We start from the raw sequence: 18376 nt of genomic DNA on the forward strand, positions 1-18376 counted from the left end.
TCTCTGGCTGTGGTGACTGGAGAAAAGCTCGAAAACATGCAGTTCTCTCAAATAACACGGCCAGTGTCGTGGTGAAACGCCCACGGCTCTGTGGGGCCTCGCTCGTGCCCGAGTGTGGGATCTCCGTGTCTGCTCAGCTGCTGTGGCCTGGTCAGGGGCCTCTCTGTGAGCTGGGTTCAGTGGTCACATTTTATGCATATTTAAGATATTTCTTTGGGATAGGAAATCCGTCCCCTCCCCCCCGCTCTGAGCCTTCCTGTTGCTGGTGGAAGGGAAGCTAACGTCCACCAAGACCCTTGCTAGGGGGGCTCCCATGGGGCTCTGCCTGCAGACCTATTACATGGCCTAGCCGACGAAGCCAGCTAGGAGGCTGCCGTGCTGGTCCTGGGCAGCAGAGCGTAGCCTATCTTGTCTGCAGACTGGTGCTAGGGGGCAGCTTGCAGTTAAAAATGGGCTGAGTTAAATCCAGCCTTCACTACCAGCTGCCATAGAATTAACTCTTCCAGGGCATCCGGGAAAGGAATTTGAGGGCTTGTCTGAGCAGGGCCCAGGCGGTGCAGCTTTCCTGGGGTGAGGCAGAGCTGATGCAGACAGGTTAGCTTACCTGCTCAGGCCCTGACTTATCGCTGACTCGGCTCCTGCTGCGGGTTTGGCTTGACTGGCTTTCTCCAAGAACATGCCCTGCCTTGCCTGGCCTCGTGCTCAGTCGTGATAGCCCCAGCCTCGGGCTAGCAGCCTCTGCCCCAAACATGCCTCAGCGTAGCCCGCTGACTTCAGCAGAGAAATGGGGGGAACTCCCGGAAGCCTGTTTCAGGAACAAGTTAGCAGTTGTTAAAACGGGAAAGGGTTATTAGGTCATTAAAGGGGATTTTTTTTACCACTTAATTCTTCACCTTTATCAGTGTAGTTTAAATATTGGGAATAAACAAGGAATGTAACAGAATAACCATTTAAACACTTACCCGATAAGCATGAGCTATTGGTACCGTGACAGTTACATGCTGGCTCCCAGTCCTGTTCCCAGGAGTGGGGCCTGGAGCTGGCTGCCACCCCACGCTGCTGCCTCTGTATCCGAGGCAGCAGTGCAGGGCAGCAGCTGGCTCCCTGGGAGCAGGACTGGCAGGCAGGAGCTGGTACGCACTGGGAGCCGGCTTCAAAGCCAACTTCCAGCACGAACTGACTGCCGGGCAGCCGGCTGCCACCCTGCACTGCGGGCTCTGCAGTATAAAGCTTTCTACTGCAGAGCCTGCGACCTGGAACTGGACGTGCATTTTCCCCTGCACTGTTCATTCCCTAGGCTTATCAGGCACGGGTGCCTGTGTCTTCCCTCTGAGCAGGTTGTGGCGCTCCCCAGGGGAACCCAGGCTGGGCAGCACCTCTACCACCTGTCCTTAGCGTGAGGAAGCCCTCCTGTGGCCGCACCAGCCCCGCCCCGAGGCCTGGCAGGTCCCGTTGTCTCACTGCAGGTTGGCAGTCCTAACCCTCGACCCTCTGAGCGGCTCCCTGGTGCGCTGGACTCTTGCACCGCTCCCGGAGACACAGGCTGCGGCAGCGTATCAGTCCCGCCTGGGAGCACGCCGCGCCCCGACATGTTTGTAGGGAAACCGTAGCGGAGCCCAGAGGTGCTGGCAGGAGCTAGCAGACGTCTCGGAACTGGCTCTCTGCCAAATAAAACCAGAGCCTCGCTTTGCTGAACAAGGTACTCTCCGGTCCCGTGTCGCTCGCCCCACATCCTGCCCGGGCTTTCCCGCCAGCCTGGCTGTGCCCGCCTTTCATGACAAGCACCTGGCAGCTTTTGCTCTCCAAGACCTACCCGTTCAATCCTTTGTTCTTATTCAGAAACGGAACAGCCCCTGGCCTTTGTGTCGTGTGCATTTCACAATCCCGCCGGTGCCGCCTGGCTCCATGTGTAAACTGGCAGGCCGTGCAAGGCCAGGGGCCGGAGAGCACCGTGCAGGATCGCCCCCAAGCATGGTCCCTCCAATCCAGCAATGGGCGACCGAGGCTGGCGAGTGGCCCTCCTCCATCTCCTGGGCTGCAAGGCTGTCCACACCAAGGTGATCTTCCGGGCGAGGGGCACTTCACGAGCTGCGCCTGCATGCCTACACGCTGCGGGCTGTGCCTCAGTTCACGTGCCCTGGCTTCACGGGCGTGTCGCTTTAATAACACCAATGGAGAAAAACCCACATGGGTGGAACCCAGACGCCTGCCCATGGGCAGTGGCAAACAGAACCCTGGTGGGCTGCACGTGGCTCTTCGCTGCTCTGATCTTGTCCGTCCATGTGCAGAATGAATGTTTTTGTGCACTGCTGCATGCGGGAATGTGCACCACCAGTAGAAACACAACCCTAGCTGTGGGCGCTTTGCCCATCAGCTGGATAGCATGGGACTCTCTCCTGATCAGAGGCACAAGCACCCAGCTTACAGGGAACAGTCTCCAAGGCATCGCTTTTTAATTCCATCTTCCAAGACCCTTACCTCAGTGGTCCCCGAACTTGTTAGGGCCGTGCCCTCTTACCCCCATCTGTGCTGGGTGGGGCCACGGCTCCAGGGGAGGGGGAGGAGACACGGACAAGAGTAAGAGGCCTGAGGCTGGGGGGCCACATCTGGGGGTGGGGGTAGAGCTGGGGGGCCAAGGATGGCAGTTGGGTGGAGGTAGGGGGTTCTCCCTATCCCCTGTGATGGCTGGCCCTTGTCTCAGCTGCTTCCCCCCGAATGTTCCTCTGCCCCCTCCGAGGGTGCACCCCCAGTTTGGGGACCTCAGCCCTGGCTCCCTGGCCCTGCTGTCATCCTGCTCTCTGTATGTGACTCTGTCAGGCTGTCCTCTCGCATAGGGTCTGATCCCTGTGGAAGTGTAGGTGAGAAGCCCCCCGGGTCCTTCTAGCCAGGAAGTGTCGTTTCTATCCTCACTGATGCAGCGTTTGGGAAGAAGTTAGAATTCTGTTCTGCTGTATACGGACCGTTGCATGCAACCCTGAATACCCCCCCCCCCCCCCCCCCCCCCCCCCGTTCCAGCACCAGCTCGCTAGGCCATCATCTTCGCCCTGGGAAGCAGTTTTGCATGTCACTTGCTCAGCCTAATGTCTGTTTGCACATGGATAGCTCTGGACCCAGTAGGGTCCTGTCTCTTTCCAGAAGTGTCAGGAGCAAACTTCTATGTGGTCCTCATTGTAAGCCTATTAATAAATGGAAATGAGGAAAACACCATTTCAGCACATAACCTGGCAGGCACTGCAGCCTGTGGCCCAGCCAAAGAGCCATTGCGCTTTCTGTTGCAACTGTCAAAACACACCCTTCCGGGAGAAATGCTTCTGGCTGTGGCTGTAGTGATGGCTCCAGGTAGCCAAGATGCCTCAGGGTTCATAGAATCAGAACATCCTAGAACTGGCAGGGACCTCGCGAGGTCATTGAGTCCAGCCCCCCACCCTCACAGCAGGACCAAGCACCGTCTAGATCATCCCTGACAGGTGTCTGTCCAACCTGCTCTTCAATATCTCCAGTGACTGAGATTCCACCCCCCCAGGCAATTTATTCCAGTGTTTAACCACCCTAACAGGCAGGAAATTTTCCCTAATGTCCAACCTAAACTTCCCTTGCTGCAATTTCAGCATTAACTCCTTTCATTGATATCAGAGGAGTAGCTGTGTTAGTCTGTAACTTTAAAACCCAGTAGTAGTTCAGAAGAAGTGGGTTGTGCCCACGAAAGCTCACGATACTCTATATGTTTTTGTTAGTCTCTAAGGTGCTGCGGAGCTACTCGTTCCTTTCATTTGGCAAGTGGACATCCATAATTTAACGCAGGAGCTTCTGGTTAATAACAGCAAAGAGGTTGCATTCCCTTGTCTTGAGGCTGGGCTGGAAGTGAGGAGGGGAGGCGCGAATGTCGTAGTGCAGGGAGCCTGTGCACTCAGAAAACCGGAAGCCTCCATATTTTAACCTGCTATTTCAGATAGTGGGGTGACTTAGGCCCAGGGGTGGCCTCGCTCCAAGGAGCCTGCTGTGGTTTCCCAAGGAGATGGGGAGAGCTTTGGGGAATTTGAAATTCTCCCCCCCCCCACTCTCTATGCCAGGCAGTGTGCGTATGTAGCCCCCACACCTGCTGGGGGTGGGTCACTGGCTCTCGGAGTGGCACAGACCTCTTACAGGCCATGTCTACACTAGGAAACTACTTTGAAATTAGTAAATTTGGCTTAACGCCCGATTTAACACATTTGAACTAGCGGCTCCACGCTACGGGGAAGCCTCGAAAGCTCTGGGGAGTCGTTAATTCGAAATAGCAGCACCAGAGCGTCCACACTCCCACTATTTTGAAATTAGTGTTATTCCTTGAGACACAGGAGTACAGATTTTGAAGTGGCCCATTGTTTCAAAATAACGGGCTTGGTAGTGTAGATGCGCCGCTTATAAATTCGCCCTTGGAGGGTTTATTTTGCAATAAAGTCCTACTGTAGACCAGGGCACAGAGAGAGAATGAGTTTGCTCTACAGCCTTAGCTGAGAGCCACCTGGCGTTTAGGGCATGCGGTAGAGGCTCCTGCACTGAGATCCCAGGCTCGGTTCCGCCTGGCAGCATTACATGGAACTGCAGACTCCAGCGATGGTTGCAAACTTTCACTGGCACAGACTCTGAAAATTCCCGCTGTCTGCAGAATCCAAAACCCACACGCCTGGCTCGTCTGTGGTTGTGATCCTGTCAACCCCCTCCCCTGGAGCTGGAGCCTAATATTGTATCAAGTACATATTTTCACTTGTTTCATAAACCACTTTATTTGCCCAATAGAACAGCTCAGGTTGTGTGTGGGGGTTGGATCAGTATTCACACGCTCCTTTCTGCTGTAGTTACTGCTAGCAGGAACAATGTTCATTTGCCAGCTGTGCTTTAACATCAACGTGAAGATGTAAAAACCGAATTTGTGGTTCCTACGTCAGCCAAGAGAACGGTGACGTCCGGATTTGCACTGTCACTGTGGTGACCGCGCCATGGCCCACTTGATAGGGTAGGTCCCCCCCTGAGGAAAGGAGACCAGGCAAGAGGAAAGGAAAACTCAACAGTTTGAATTAAGCACAACTGTGGATGGGGCGGCATGGGACTCAGTAACGCAGCATGGCCCTTCTGACACCTGGAGCCCCAGATCTGGTGTATCCGGGCTCTGTGTCTTTTGAAGGAGGTACCAGCTGCTTTATTTATGGTTGGACCAAACCCCTGTTACTAACTAACTTCCCTTGAGGGGTGTCTATATGGGAAACGCTAATTCACCCCCTTGTGGGATCTTCGGCTGTGTCCACACATAACAGTTTAAAGCCCAGCTGCAGCAGCCCCGTGACCCGAAACAGTGGCCACGGCCGAGTGCTCTGTGTGAACCACCTCCAGGAGGAGTGTAGCTAGCTGTGCTGGGAACGTGGGTCCTATCACCGTAGTCTGGGTCACACTGGGGCTTTACAGCGCTGTAACTTGCGCTCGGGTGGGGCTGGGGGTCAGACCCCTGAGCCACACAGTTAGAGCGCTGTCAAGTGCCAGTGTAGACTGGGCCAGGGAAGCTACGTGTGGCTGCGCTTGAAGACAAAACTGCCCCTTTTCCGTCCGGGAAGTCCTGGTTGAGTCCCGGGGGTGGGAAGGGGGAAAGCTGGCAGTGCCGCTGCTGCTGGTACTGGTGGATCAACAGATCACTCCTTGCTTCAGCTCTCAGGTCAGAGACCTTCTCCCCAAGACTCTCTCAGCAGCGCAAAGAGCGGAGACAGAGGCAACAAGAGCTGTGGCCGTGCTGCTGGAGGGTCATTTGCCCCTGGCTGTGTTAGGGAAGATCGCTGCAAGAGCTGCCTCTCCTGGCAAAGAAGCTGTGCAGCCCAAGGAAGGAGAGACAGCGGCCTGTTTGGGTACGGTGTGTGCTAAGGCACAGCCCAGCAAGCCTCATCCCGGACACACAAATGGAGAGGTGCTGCCACCTGATGTTAAAAGGCAGCGATAGAAGTAACTCCCCCAAAATGATGAATTAATCAATATCTGCTGAGACCTGGCACTCTCGTTAAGAAGCACTCTAGTTTTTAGTGCTAGGAGATTATTGATGGCACCATTTTTCCTAAGCACCGTTACATTCCTGGAAAAATCTGGCTGGGGTGGTAAATTATTATAAACTACTTAACAGCCAAAAGCCTTGAGTTAAAAGAGCATTAAACTTGCAAAGGGAAGCACCTAGGAGCTACAGAATGCTTGACTCAACAGTGCCCGGGCAATCTTAATTTGACCCCTTTCATACGTGTTTGTGCATTATGATTCATGACCTTTCTAAATTACACAATCACAGACCTTTTTTTAATAGGTCCCCTATTCTGTACAGAATGTACAGTGCACAGGCAACCTTAATTCCAGCACTTCCTAATTGATTGATTTTTGCCACTGCAACCTTAACATTTTCTTTTGTCACTTTTTGGAGGTAATATGTCATCTCTATGCAACACGCTGGTGAAATACTATATGTGGATTTAATCATTAATTGGGAACTTCCTTGTTGGGTGTAAAATGTAAAACTCAGACAGAACAGAATTCTGATGAAGCAGTAGAGAGTTGTGCTTTTCCGCAGATATTGCAAATTGGAGTTTCCACAAGAACAGCCAAACAGGTTTTGGTTCTAAATTGGTGCCTTTGGTTTTATTCTGAATGCCTTTCAGGTGTGTGGATCCCAGCAAAATTACAAAATCATTTCCTTGCATGAGCTTTATTTACTTGACACAGAGTAACCTCTGGAACTTACTGCTGCAAGAATAGCCGAGGCAAACATGACCTATCTTATCAAGCGTTAATAATCTCCTATTGGAAGCCTGTCTGGGGAATGAGAATAGCTGCGGTTTTATATTAGTTGAGATTTTAAAAAGTCTGACTTTCGGAACAGATCTAACTCCTTTGTGCTTCAGGGGACCAGCCAATTTCTAGCTGATAAAAGGGGCAGAAATGTCTCTTATGGGCAGATGATTCTATAATTAGTTTCTTGTACCTTCCTTGGGCTTGTTTGCCACCAGCTGTTGTTGAAGACTAGATACTAGACTAGAGTAAACACTAGTCTGATCTGTTCTGATGATTCAGACTTTCATGGTAAAGTCTCAACATTACTGCAGTTGGGTACTGCATTGATTTTTATGGTGGGGTTACTAACATGGTTTCTGTTTACAGAGCACAAGTGCAACATGCTAGTCCCGTGTTTCTCAACCTTATTTTTATAAAGTACCCCTTTTTCCAAAAAACCTAAAATTAGGTGATCACGTGGGGTGAGACCAAAGGTGACCAACCCTCTAGCTAGACTGGCTAATTACACCTTGGATTGTATCTGCACTACGCAGCTTCAAATGACAAGGCTGTGTCCGGCTGAGTCTGCCGGACCGTGCATGCGTGTTAGGCACCTTGTGCTGTTCACGCCGTTTCTTAGAGCGCGCCATCCGGCTCCCGCCAGTTCCTCCTAACCGTCCTCAGTCGCCAACGGAGTGAGCTCCCTCTCGTCAGATCCTGTCAAAGTAAACGTTGTTAGTTAATCATTCGATAGTTAATTGTAGTGCTAATAGTTCTTAGTTGAGTTAATCTTAGCAGTAGGTTTATAGCCATGGAGGGGAGGGAAGGGGGCATTAAGAACAGAGAGAAAGAAAAGAAAATCCCTTGAGGAAAAACCACACCAGGATCAAGTGAAAAAATGTGACACTTGCTGGGAACCCATGCCTGCTTAAATGGGCACTCCTGCTGTATTAGGTGCCTAGGTGAGTGGCATACCCTGCAAAACTGCCCTCGCTGCTCCAAGATAACAGCGTGCGCACGAAGGGACAGGGAGATGAGGCTCAAAATGCTTTTATTTAATAAAGCACGGCAGCCTTCACGGACGGAGCCCTCCCCACTCAGATCAGCCTCTCTCTGAGCCAGGAAGCACCGGGCCGTCTCACCAGAGCCTCGTACTTTCACGAAAAAGAGGCCCTCTCCAACTCGCTCACTGCCACCAACCCATATTAGCGCTGGAGAGAAGCTGGGCACTTCAGGGACGGCTCCTACCCGCCGTTTGGAGAAAGCGAAACCAAGCCATAGCACGTCGGCATCAAGGCCGAGTCTACCACGAAAATCACCACCAGCAGCACTGGCGTCATTTGCAGCACCGCTAACAGCCTCGGGACTGGATTCAGCACCTACATGGTGGCACTGCCAGTGCAGTCGGCACGATGAGCACCGCTGGCACGGGCTCCACTGGCACCATCTTCAGCACCGCAGCCAGCACTGGAACCACAGCCAGCACCGACTAGACCTTATATGCAGCCTACAGATAAGTCCGCATTAGCGCAGTTGTTGACACCAGCTAAGGCCCACCATAAATCACACACGGTCATCGCTCCTTCCCCCAGTCCGGAGCATGTCACATTTTCTTCTGAGCCTCTTTCCCCTTCACCAGCTCCATTGGCTCTGCCTGCAGACCCGCCATGGCATTGAACTATGACTGAATACTCGTTGGCATGCAGTTCTTTCACCCCCACTATTACCATCAGCACCGGCACACATCCCTGTCTCCTATGCCGGCAAGGCACAGATCCAGGTCACCTAGATCGCCCACACTCTGGCTGTGTCTACATTGGCACCCTTTTCCGGAAAAGGGATGCTGATGAGACACTTCGGAATTGCAAATGCCGCGGGGGATTTAAATATCCCCCGCGGCATTTGCATGAACATGGCTGCCGCTTTTTTCCGGCTCGGGGCTTTGCCGGAGAAAAGCGCCAGTCTAGACGGGATCTTTTGGAAAATAAAGCCTTTTCCGAAAGATCCCTTATTCCTCTTAAATTCAGGAATAAGGGATCTTCTGCGAAAGGCTTTATTTTCCAAAAGATCCCCGTCTAGACTGGCGCTTTTCTCCGGCAAAGCCCCGAGCCGGAAAAAAGCGGCAGCCATGTTCATGCAAATGCCGCGGGGGATATTTAAATCCCCCGCGGCATTTGCAATTCCGAAGTGTCTCATTAGCATCCCTTTTCTGGAAAAGGGTGCCAATGTAGACACAGCCGCTCCGTTTACACCCGTTACCATGACAACCATAGGAGCATGTATTCCTCCAGGCATGCCTCGCCTGCCAGACATTACCATAGCCACCACCATGGTCACACCTATTATGAGCGCCATTGCCCTACACATAACTCCTCACCGCGTTATTCCCACTGTTGCTCACTTTGCTGCTACTGTGCTAATTCGCCCACCCCTGCCAAAACGAGACACCCTCCCTCCCCCCAACACACACACACACACACACACACACACACACACACACACACACACACACACACACTCTCTCTCTCTCTCTCTCTCTCTCTCTCTCTCTCTCTCCTCCCTTCCCCCCCCACCCAGAGCGCATCCCAGGCATTCCAACATTCTGAGCCTAAGGAGGGTCAACTCTCCAACCAAGAACAACTGCAGGGAGTTTCTCCGACTGCTCCATCGTCATCTTCTCCCCACGGGGCGGTGTTTCCGGGAGACTCATTGCCAACTGATGAACTCTGACAATTTCAGGACCTTTTCAAGCGGGTTGTGGACAGTTGGGAGGTCCAGCTCATGGAAGTACAGGAAAAGCAGCACCGTCTTTTGGAAAATGTGCAGCCCTCAAAAATCCAAAGTCGCTTTGCCACTTGATGAGGCTATTTTAGAAGTGGTGGACGACATTTGGCAAAAACCGGCTTCTGCCCCTGCGACTAACAAGAGGGCCAATAAGAAATACTTTGTTCCTGTTAAAGGGATGGATTTATTCACACATCAGCAACCTAGCTCCCTTGTGGTTGGTGCGGCACAACAGAGGGCCAAGGCCCCACAATGTAAGAACAGCATCAAAGACAAAGAGGAAATGGTTGGACCTTTTCGGCAGAGAGGTTTATTTGTCGGCTACTCTGACCTTGAGACTGACCAACTCTGCGGCTCTCCACCCACCTGACTTTTTCTGGGTAAGAAAATAATAGGACTAAAATCCCTTGCCCCTGAACTCTTTGGGTACTCCTCTACCGCTCCGGTGGTGAGGCTCGTGAGAGGGGTCCCTGAAGAGAAGAGGCTCGTGAGAGGGGTCCCTGAAGAGGGATGGGGAAGGAGGAGAGAGCGAAATGAAAGGAATCTAGTAGCCGGATGTTACTAGCTCTAGGACCCACCGATCGGAGGTGATTGTGCTCTCCCTTCCCCCTGCCCCCGAAGGGAACGGGTGGGAGACGGGTCTGGACCCCTTTTAGCAGCACTGGCTGCATCTCTGTGCTGAAGGGCTCTGAGAGCTTAGCTGGGGCCTGCAATCTCCAGGAGGCTTTGTCATTCTAACCAGGCTTATCTAAAGAATTGGTTTCCTTAAATGTGGCTTTAAAATGCCTGTTGAATTACAAATAAAGCTTTTGTTAGGAAAACTGCCCAGTGAGCCGGAGCAGAGTTGCTGAGGGACTTAGCACCCTGACGGACTGTCTGTCAGTCCTGCACCACCAGCACCCAGAGTAAATGTCTCCAGGTGGTAACAGGAGGGGAAGAAGACTCCGAAGTGTGTAACTTGTTCAGCTTAGCAAATACAAATTCCCTATCAACTGTCTGTTTCCAGCACATGCTCTTCATAGGGGACTGGCGACCACAGATTTAGCTGCAGCTGTTCTATTCCTGGCTCTGCTATTAGCCAGTGGATGACCTTGGGACCGTCATGTCCTGCGCTGTGCCTCGCTTTACCTGCCTGTCAAACTGGGATAACGATACGGATCTTCTTTGCCGAGCATTTTGAAATGGCTGTCAGAGCCAGGGGCGGCTCGTGAGCCTAGGCAGACTAGGCGGTCGCCTAGGGCGCCACCGGCCCGGATGCCCAATGATGACATCACGGGGCTACCTGTGATTATGTCATGGCCATTGACGGCCGTGCAGGCGGGGGCGCCGATCACGCCTTCCACCTGGGGCGCCAGCTGCTACGGCCGGCCTCGGGCTGCTCCTGGTCAGAACTGGGTATGCCCACTGCTTGAGTTAAGCCAGGACTCGCCTTGCAGGGCTTTTGCAGAGCCAGTGCATGATGTTCGTACTTCAGAGTTGTTGATCGTGCTTATCTCATCCGCTGACCTGATCAAAGAGTTAAGTACGTTTCTCTTTGCAGCTATTTCCGTGGTGTTCATCACCATAGCACCCAGCTCTCCTTACTTACAAGCTGTGAGTAAGAACCAGAAGCCTCAATGTTTCTTGGCATCGGAGACGACCAGGCTTAAAAATGGAACCTGTCTGAATGGGATGAGACAGGGTTAAGTACAGCTTTCTGTAGCACCTATTTCTTAATCTGTGGGCATCGGGACAGCTTAGTAACTCTGGCGTGAAATCCCCCTCGCTGTGGGACGCAGCTGCTGTCTATACAGCCAAGGGCCACTGAGCCATGTGCCCTTGCTTCACAATGGAATGAGGTTTCGCCCCGCCCTGCCTTTCCTTCCATCCTGTGCTTCACGCTCTGCTTTGCTCAGGACTCGCATGGTGCTGCAGGACTGGTTGGGGCTTTTGCGAGGGGAAAGCTTTGTCCTGTGTGTGGGGCTGTTCCAGTTGCTAAACACGTGGGCCGGCTAGGCCTGCAGTAGAAGGACCTCTCCGGAGGCGGCCAGGTGTTGTCTAACCAAGCAGGCTTTGCCTGTGTGCATTCTGCCGCATCTCTTTGGCTGCAGGCTCTCCCCAGATACTCTGCCGTGTGTCTACCCAGACCCAGCTTTCTGCGAGAAGCCAGGCCTGACGCTGCGTGGCTCTGGGGCACAAAGCAGTAGAACATGACACCCAACCTTTCCCCTGCACGGAAAGGGGAGAGGAATGAGCGCGGGCCCAACGGCTGCTGTGTGGGGGCAGTTTGGAGTGTGATCACGCGCCACCCGACTTAAAACTCCGTGTGAAGAGCCGGAGAGATGCATGCGCCTAGCGTGGAGAAGCAGCTTGCTCCACGCGGAGGAGGATGGCTCCCCAGAAGGCAGGCAGTGCGCTTCCTGACGTGCCCGTGCAGAGGCAAACTTGGCCTTCCCTTGCGCACGCGGAGCAGACGAACAGGCTGCCTCTGTACCCTTCCCTGCCGTGTGGAGGCTTCCTGGATGCACCAGGTGCTGCCGCTCGTCTCCACAGCAGATCGCCTAGGCCCGGCGGGGTTTTGTGGGGAGCGCTGCTGTTGTTTATGAGAAGACAGGAAACAGATGTGACACTCAAGCTGCCGTATTTCCGTGGGCCTGCAAAAGGTGACTGAGCAGGCAGCCCAGTAATTCATCCGGCCCTGCGTTTAGGGTCAGGATTGGATGGAATTCCATCGCCCGGAGGAAGGACAAACGAGGCTAGTCCTGCCCCGCCCGGAGTAGCGCACTGACGCCAATAGGCCTGGGCAGCAGCCTGTGTGCACAATAACGCTCCCCCCCCCCCCCCGACTTTTTCCCACACTCTGTGTAGCTCAGCCAGGCCCCGCACACCCTCTTGCACCAGGTAGAGCCCGTTTCTGTCTGCCCTCCCAGCCCAGACCCCTGGCTGCCACCCACCCCCTGCACTCACAGTGGCTCCCTACTAGTTGCAAGCCTAGAGCCTGGTCTACAGGGCAGCAGAGGCAGGCTCCAGGCCCCCTACAGTAATGACGGGGGCAACAGTTTTAAGGTTGCAAAACCCAGGCATGGAATCCCTTAGTGCTTTTGGGGAGGGCAGGGTCCAGCATCTCCCTGTTGCACATGAGCCCCGTAGATAAGTGTGTGTCCAACCTGCTCTTGAATATCCCCAGGGATGGAGCTTCTCCCCCCCCCCCCCCCCCCCGGCAATGTATTCCAGTGCTTCACCAGGGCGTTTTTCCTAATGTCCAACCCAAACCACCTTGTGCAGTTTAAGCCCCTTGCTCCTTGTCCTGTCCTCAGAGGCCACCCCCTCCCCAGGGCCTGCACGCTATGGGGGCCAAGGCTCTTTGGGCTGCTCCCTTGCAGCATGCCCCACCTCTGCAGGCTGTCGGGGGTGTGAGCTCTGGGGGCTGCCCCCCCCAGTGTCTCCCACCTGAAAGCTGTTGAGGTGGGGGGCAAGGCTCTGGAGGCTGCAGACCGAGAGCGGTGCTCCTAGTGCTTACCGCGTAGGGGGAGTTCTTGCACAGATGGACTCCCAGATGGACAGGAGCACTCTGAAAAGGAGCCGTCCGTGATCAGTAGTGAGACCACGTTGCCAGGCAGCAGTTTGTTGCACCAAAAGGCCAGAGACACTGCTGACTGCCCTTACCCCTCCTACTGGAGTATTGTGTCCAGTTCTGGGCCCCCTATGCAGAAGGGATGTGGACGCATTGGAGAGGGTCCAGCAGAGGGGAACCAAAATGATGAGGGGGCTGGAGCACATGACCTATGAGGGGAGGCTGAGGGATTTGGGTGTGTTTAGTCTGCAGAAAAGCAGAGTGAGGGGGGATTTGAGAGCAGCCTGCAACTCCCTGCAGGGGGGTTCCAAAGAGGCTGGCGAGAGGCTATTCTCTGTAGTGGCAGATGGCAGAACAAGGAGCGATGGTCTCAAGTTGCAGTGGGGGAGGTCTAGGTTGGATATTAGGAAAAGCGATTTCCCTAGGTGGGTGGGGAAGCCCTGGGATGAGGCTGGAATCTCCATCCTTAGAGGTGTTTGTCTCAGCTTGACAAGGCCCTGGCTGGGTTGATTGAGTTGGGGTTGGTCCTGCCTTGGGCAGGGGCTGGACTCGATGGCTCCTGAGATCTCTTCCAGCCCTGGGATTCTATGATTCTACCCTGGACAACGTGATGATCCTGTTATCACCTAGAGTGCTAGATAGAACCCCTAAAACTGCAGGGGGGTGTCTGGGGACAGATGTCCTAGAGCAGCTGAGCTATGCGTCCCCACTTTCCCAGCATTGTCGTAACGTAGAGCAGCAGCCCTCTCTTGTACGGCCTCCATGCATTTTAAATTCTGCACATGCTTCTACCTGAGTCACCACTTCAGAGTGAGGAACGTGATTTTCTTGCTAATATTTTAACAGCCTTCTGTGTCTTGCAATAAGACACCAGGAGTCAGATCCTTTTCTTTCACCACCCTTTGCCTGTGCCTGATGTGCACAGCATGTCGGGGGGTTTCTTGCTGACCTTTCCGTTTCTGCTAATGTTTCACTTGGAGCCCTGAAATGCTGGGGTAGTGCTTTGGCAAAGAAGTAGGTGGCTGTTTTCCTCCCCCAGAGGAGGTAGGATACGAGAGCAGCCTTTTTCAGTTCCTACAGGCCATTTGAACAGCGCATCCTACCCGGACTTGTAGCACCATGTCAAGAGAGGTTTGACTAGGGGGCTCTTTCAGTCTGTTACAACCTAACTTCTTTCCTAGATATAAGAGGGAGCTGGATTCTGTTTGTAGCGCAGATCTCGGTGCAATCTTAATTTTGGAATTGCTGCTGACGCTTTCTACTATTCTCAAAATAGTGAAGCATCTGTTAGATTTTTGGGTCTCAGCGTATGGGTTGCACTCTCAGAGTTTATTAATCCAGGGTTAATTCCTTTAGAAATGTATTATCCATATGTCAAATGCGACGGCTTTAAGAAGCGCTACGTGTGATTAATGACGGCATCTTTGTGTTTCTTGTCTATGAAGGGCCTACATTGGGCATGTTTGCTGGACATATTAAGATATTTCTGGCAGCTCTTTGGGTAAGATTTAAGGAAACTAAATGGATTATCTCAAGAGTCTTACTCGAGCATCGTGCGGGTTATTCATTAGCATGGGACAGAAGCGCCGGGGTTGTTTGTCTGTGGACATGTGGCATGTACTAACTCTAGATGGGGCCCTCTCACCAGACACTTGAGATGCTGACGGGATCCTGTTTCCCTAGTGCCCTGACTTGTAAACCCTTTTGCAATAAGATCGACTAACTCCCGTCCAGCAAAATCCTTCTCTTGCTGGAAGACAGCTGGCTACGTTGAGTTGTCTTACGTTAAAATATCTTTGGAAGCCTGTTAAACCTTAATATGCAAATGCTCCTGACTGTGCAGTAAAATCCTTGAATTAATGCAGATTCCGGCAAAGACTTGCTGTGGCAGAGCCTACTAGATTCTCTTTTTAGTCCTACTTCAGCTTTTAAAAAATACCCTTTCAGGGGAACTTTGATGGCCTTCAAAGTGTCTGTCCACGTTGGCTTGTGCGTCCCTGCAGCTGCAGAACCTCATGCTGTGTAGCTTCTAGGTAACCCCAAAGCTGGCCTTTATGATTTGACCTTTTCACATTTCCTTGCTTTAAAAGAAAAGAAAAGGGAAGGGGAATCTACTTTTGTGGGACAGAGGAGTTGGAGGGGGAAAGTGAGTGGTGAAGCAAGATGCTCGAAGACACCTTTTTCTCTGGAACTTCACTCCACTGCTGGCAGAAACTCAACCCATTGATCTTTTTGGAAGAAAAGCAACTCATGCACTTTCTGTTTCTTCTTCCTGGCAAGGTACATGCCGTGAATGACCCAAGCTCAGTGCTCTAGTGGAGGAGGAGGAAAACAAAGACCTAAACTGTGGCCAGAGAGGCAGGATTCTATTTTAATTCACCCCAACATATGTATTTTTTTTTAAAAAACTCGTCTGCAGAGATGGGTCAGTTCTGTGCCTGAAGCCTGTTGTCTACACCCCTAATGGATGTTGTGTAACAGGCAGACACATCATGCCTGGTTTGTGCAGACGACCTGTCTGCCATGGAGCAGTTCTCATAGAAAAATGCCTGGTACCTGAAGTGATTCGCAAAGTGTTTGTCTGCCAGACTGCTGGCTCCCTGCGGAGTTTTAAAGATAAGATGGGTCTGCCCCGACAAAAGGCTCTGCAATTCTCTTCTCCCTGCCCAGGGCGTAGAGCTAATTGGGTTGGGGAGGGGGAAGGGTGGGGGAGTCAGATGAGCTCCCAGTGTGATGCTGTGGTCAAAAGGCTAATGTGATCCTTGGGACTGGTCAGCAGGAATCCGGAGTAGCAACAGAGGTTATTTTACCTGTGTGTGGCACTGGTGTGTCGGGCCTGGCGTCCGCGGGTCAGGAAGGGTGTTGACAAACTGGCGAGGGTTCAGAGAAGTCTTAAGGATGATTAAAGGATTTGAAGACCTGCCTTACAGACTCCGGGAGCTCAGTGTGTTTGGACAAGAGAAGGCTGTGGGTGCCCCGATTAGTCTGAGAACCTGCCCTGGGAACAGACTTGATTGTTCCAGGTTTAAATCCCCTCTCTTACAATTTACCAAGGCTCTGTCCCTGACCCTTTTTTAAATCCCTGTTTGTGCTCCGGGGATGGCTTGGGGGCAGCTCTCTGGCCTGTGGTGCAGGAGGCCAGAGTGGGAGCTGTGAATTAGGAACATGGCCCCTCTCACTGTCTGCCCCGGGGGAAACTGGCTTGGTAGCTTGCAGCATGTTTCTCGTCCAGTCTAAAGTAATCCCTGAACTCCTGGCTGGCAGGTCTCAGAGCAAGAGGAGGCGCCTCAGGCTTGTCTCCCGGGGCCCAGAAGAGGAGTCAGTGTTCACTTCTGTGGGGAGAGAGAGTTTTCCGTAATGCCCTCTCCCCTGTAGCAGGCGGAGACCGATGTTCACGGTTTGCTAAGAACCGGAGAGATGCTTCTCCTGGCTCTCTGGCAGTGGCTGCTGCTTGCTGTGCTGGCCCAGCGTTGGTAGGGGCTTTCCAAGGGCAAACAAAGGGATGCTCTGGGAGGGTAGCTCCCCTCTCTGCAGCACCTAGTGCACCCTGCTCTTCCTTTGAGCCTCCTCATAGGGGGCTGCTTGAGCCTGCCATGAACTGCTGCATGGAGGAGGATGCAAGACTGGCCGATTAACAGGGTGCTACATAAACTACAGAGAGGGATAGCAGTAGGGTTGGGCTGGTGCGTTGTAAAGTCCAGCCTGGTTACAGGTTCCTTGCTAAACCCTGGAGGCTAAAGCTGTGTTTATACTACAGCTTATGTCCATCCCGTGTATCGTCCCCTTCCTCCCTCCTACCCCCCATCACCCATTTATTTTGGACCTGGACTTTTAATAACACTCCGGTCATCTGAAGAAGTGGATTGTAAGTTCATGACACCAGCTACATGTTTCGTTAGTCTGTAAGGTGCTCCTGGACTAGGGGTTGTTTTTCTAGTTACAGACTAACTCGGCTCCCCCTCTGAAGCGCTGTGGGCCAGCCGGTGCTCAGCTGTGTGAATAACCCACTCCCCAGACAGACCTAAGTTACGCTCACACAAGTGTGTGTGTGTGTGTGTGCGCGCCCAGCGCTAGGCCGCTGGGACAGCTTGTCCCTGGGGGGAGGTGGGTTTTTATGCAGACGGGGCGAAAGGGTGGAGCTGCCCCCCGGTGAGGGGCTGAGTCCCCTGGAAGCTTTGTGTGCTTGAGGCAGATTGTTAAATTGCCGTAGGCTTTCAACCCTGGTTTTCCTTTAGCGGGTTCTAACTGGGGGCAGAGGAGTGGCCAGAGTTATTTTTCCAAACGTGGGCTACATCTACACTGGCATGATCTTGCGCAAGAACTCTTCCAGAAGAGCCTCTACTCTGGATGTGCTTTTGCGCAAGAGCATCCGCGCCAGTGTAGACGAAAGCTCTGGTGGCCATTTTAGCCATCGGGCTTTCTTGTGCAAGAAATTCATGTTGCCTGTCTACACTGGCCTCTTGTGTAAGAACAGTTGTGCACAAGGGCTTATTCCTGAGGGGTGTATCTTCTTGCGCAAGAAGCCCTGATTTCACACGGTAGAACGTCAGTTAACTTGCGCAAGAACTCGGGGCCAGTGTAGACAGGCAGCATGTTTTGGCACAAAAGTGGCTGCTTTTGTGCAAGATCGTGCCAATGTCGCCACAGCTGTGGTGCCTCTTCTCCCCCCAAGCCGCGGGGAGTGGTCACTAAGGGGGAGCTGGGAAGTGTCCCGGCCTTGGGTTAAAGCGGACCCTGCCCTTTGAAGGGAGTCTGTGTGAAACCTCCCCATGGGGCCCTTGGCCGGCTGGCGCAGCCTCGCCTCGGGGGGAGAGTGGGGCAGCCTGGCCCCACTACCAAAGGGATCGGGGAGCTGTTGGGGGGAGGAAGCTTGACTCGTCTGTGCTGCGATCACGGCGGCTCCCCCCTGCGCGTGGGAAACCGGCCCGGGCGGGGGGAGCACCCAGCGGGGCCCCCGCTTTGGGGCAGGCGCCGGGGGGGCGGGGCGCCCCGGGGCTCCTGTCCCGCCACGTGGGGGCCGGGCCGCTCCTGCGCACTGCGCCGGGGGCGGGGAGCCGGGCCGCGCACAGCTGGGCGCCGCGGGGCTGCCGGCCACAAGCGCCGCGTCCCCTGCCCGGCCGGGCTCTCCCCGCCGGGCGGCCCCATGACTCGGAGCAGCCTCGCGGGCCCGGGCCGCGCCTGCACCTGCCGCCGCCCCGCCATGATCCCCTACTTCTCGGCCAACGCGGTGATCTCCCCGCGCGCCATCCGCCAGCTGTGAGT

At 53.6% G+C, this 18376-nt stretch overlaps 1 protein-coding gene across 2 annotated transcripts in view; it reads left to right on the forward strand.

Annotated features, from left to right (window-relative positions):
• SSH2 (slingshot protein phosphatase 2) overlaps nt 1-18376 on the forward strand; it is a 140401-nt gene that overhangs the window by 66131 nt on the left and 55894 nt on the right. Inside the window, exon 1 of one of the 2 annotated variants that reach the window (XM_075904603.2) lies at nt 18144-18370. The exons of the other annotated variant lie outside the window; for it this stretch is intronic. Within the exon in view, the coding sequence (XP_075760718.2) occupies nt 18258-18370 (113 nt within the window). The 5' untranslated portion in view covers nt 18144-18257. Of the gene's footprint in view, nt 1-18143; nt 18371-18376 lie in introns of those variants that run through there. 2 annotated transcript variants of the gene reach the window in all.

The sequence above is a fragment of the Pelodiscus sinensis genome, chromosome 21 (genome assembly GCF_052426305.1).
Source record: "Pelodiscus sinensis isolate ZL-2025 chromosome 21, ASM5242630v1, whole genome shotgun sequence".
In the NCBI taxonomy this organism is placed as follows: Eukaryota; Metazoa; Chordata; order Testudines; family Trionychidae; genus Pelodiscus; species Pelodiscus sinensis.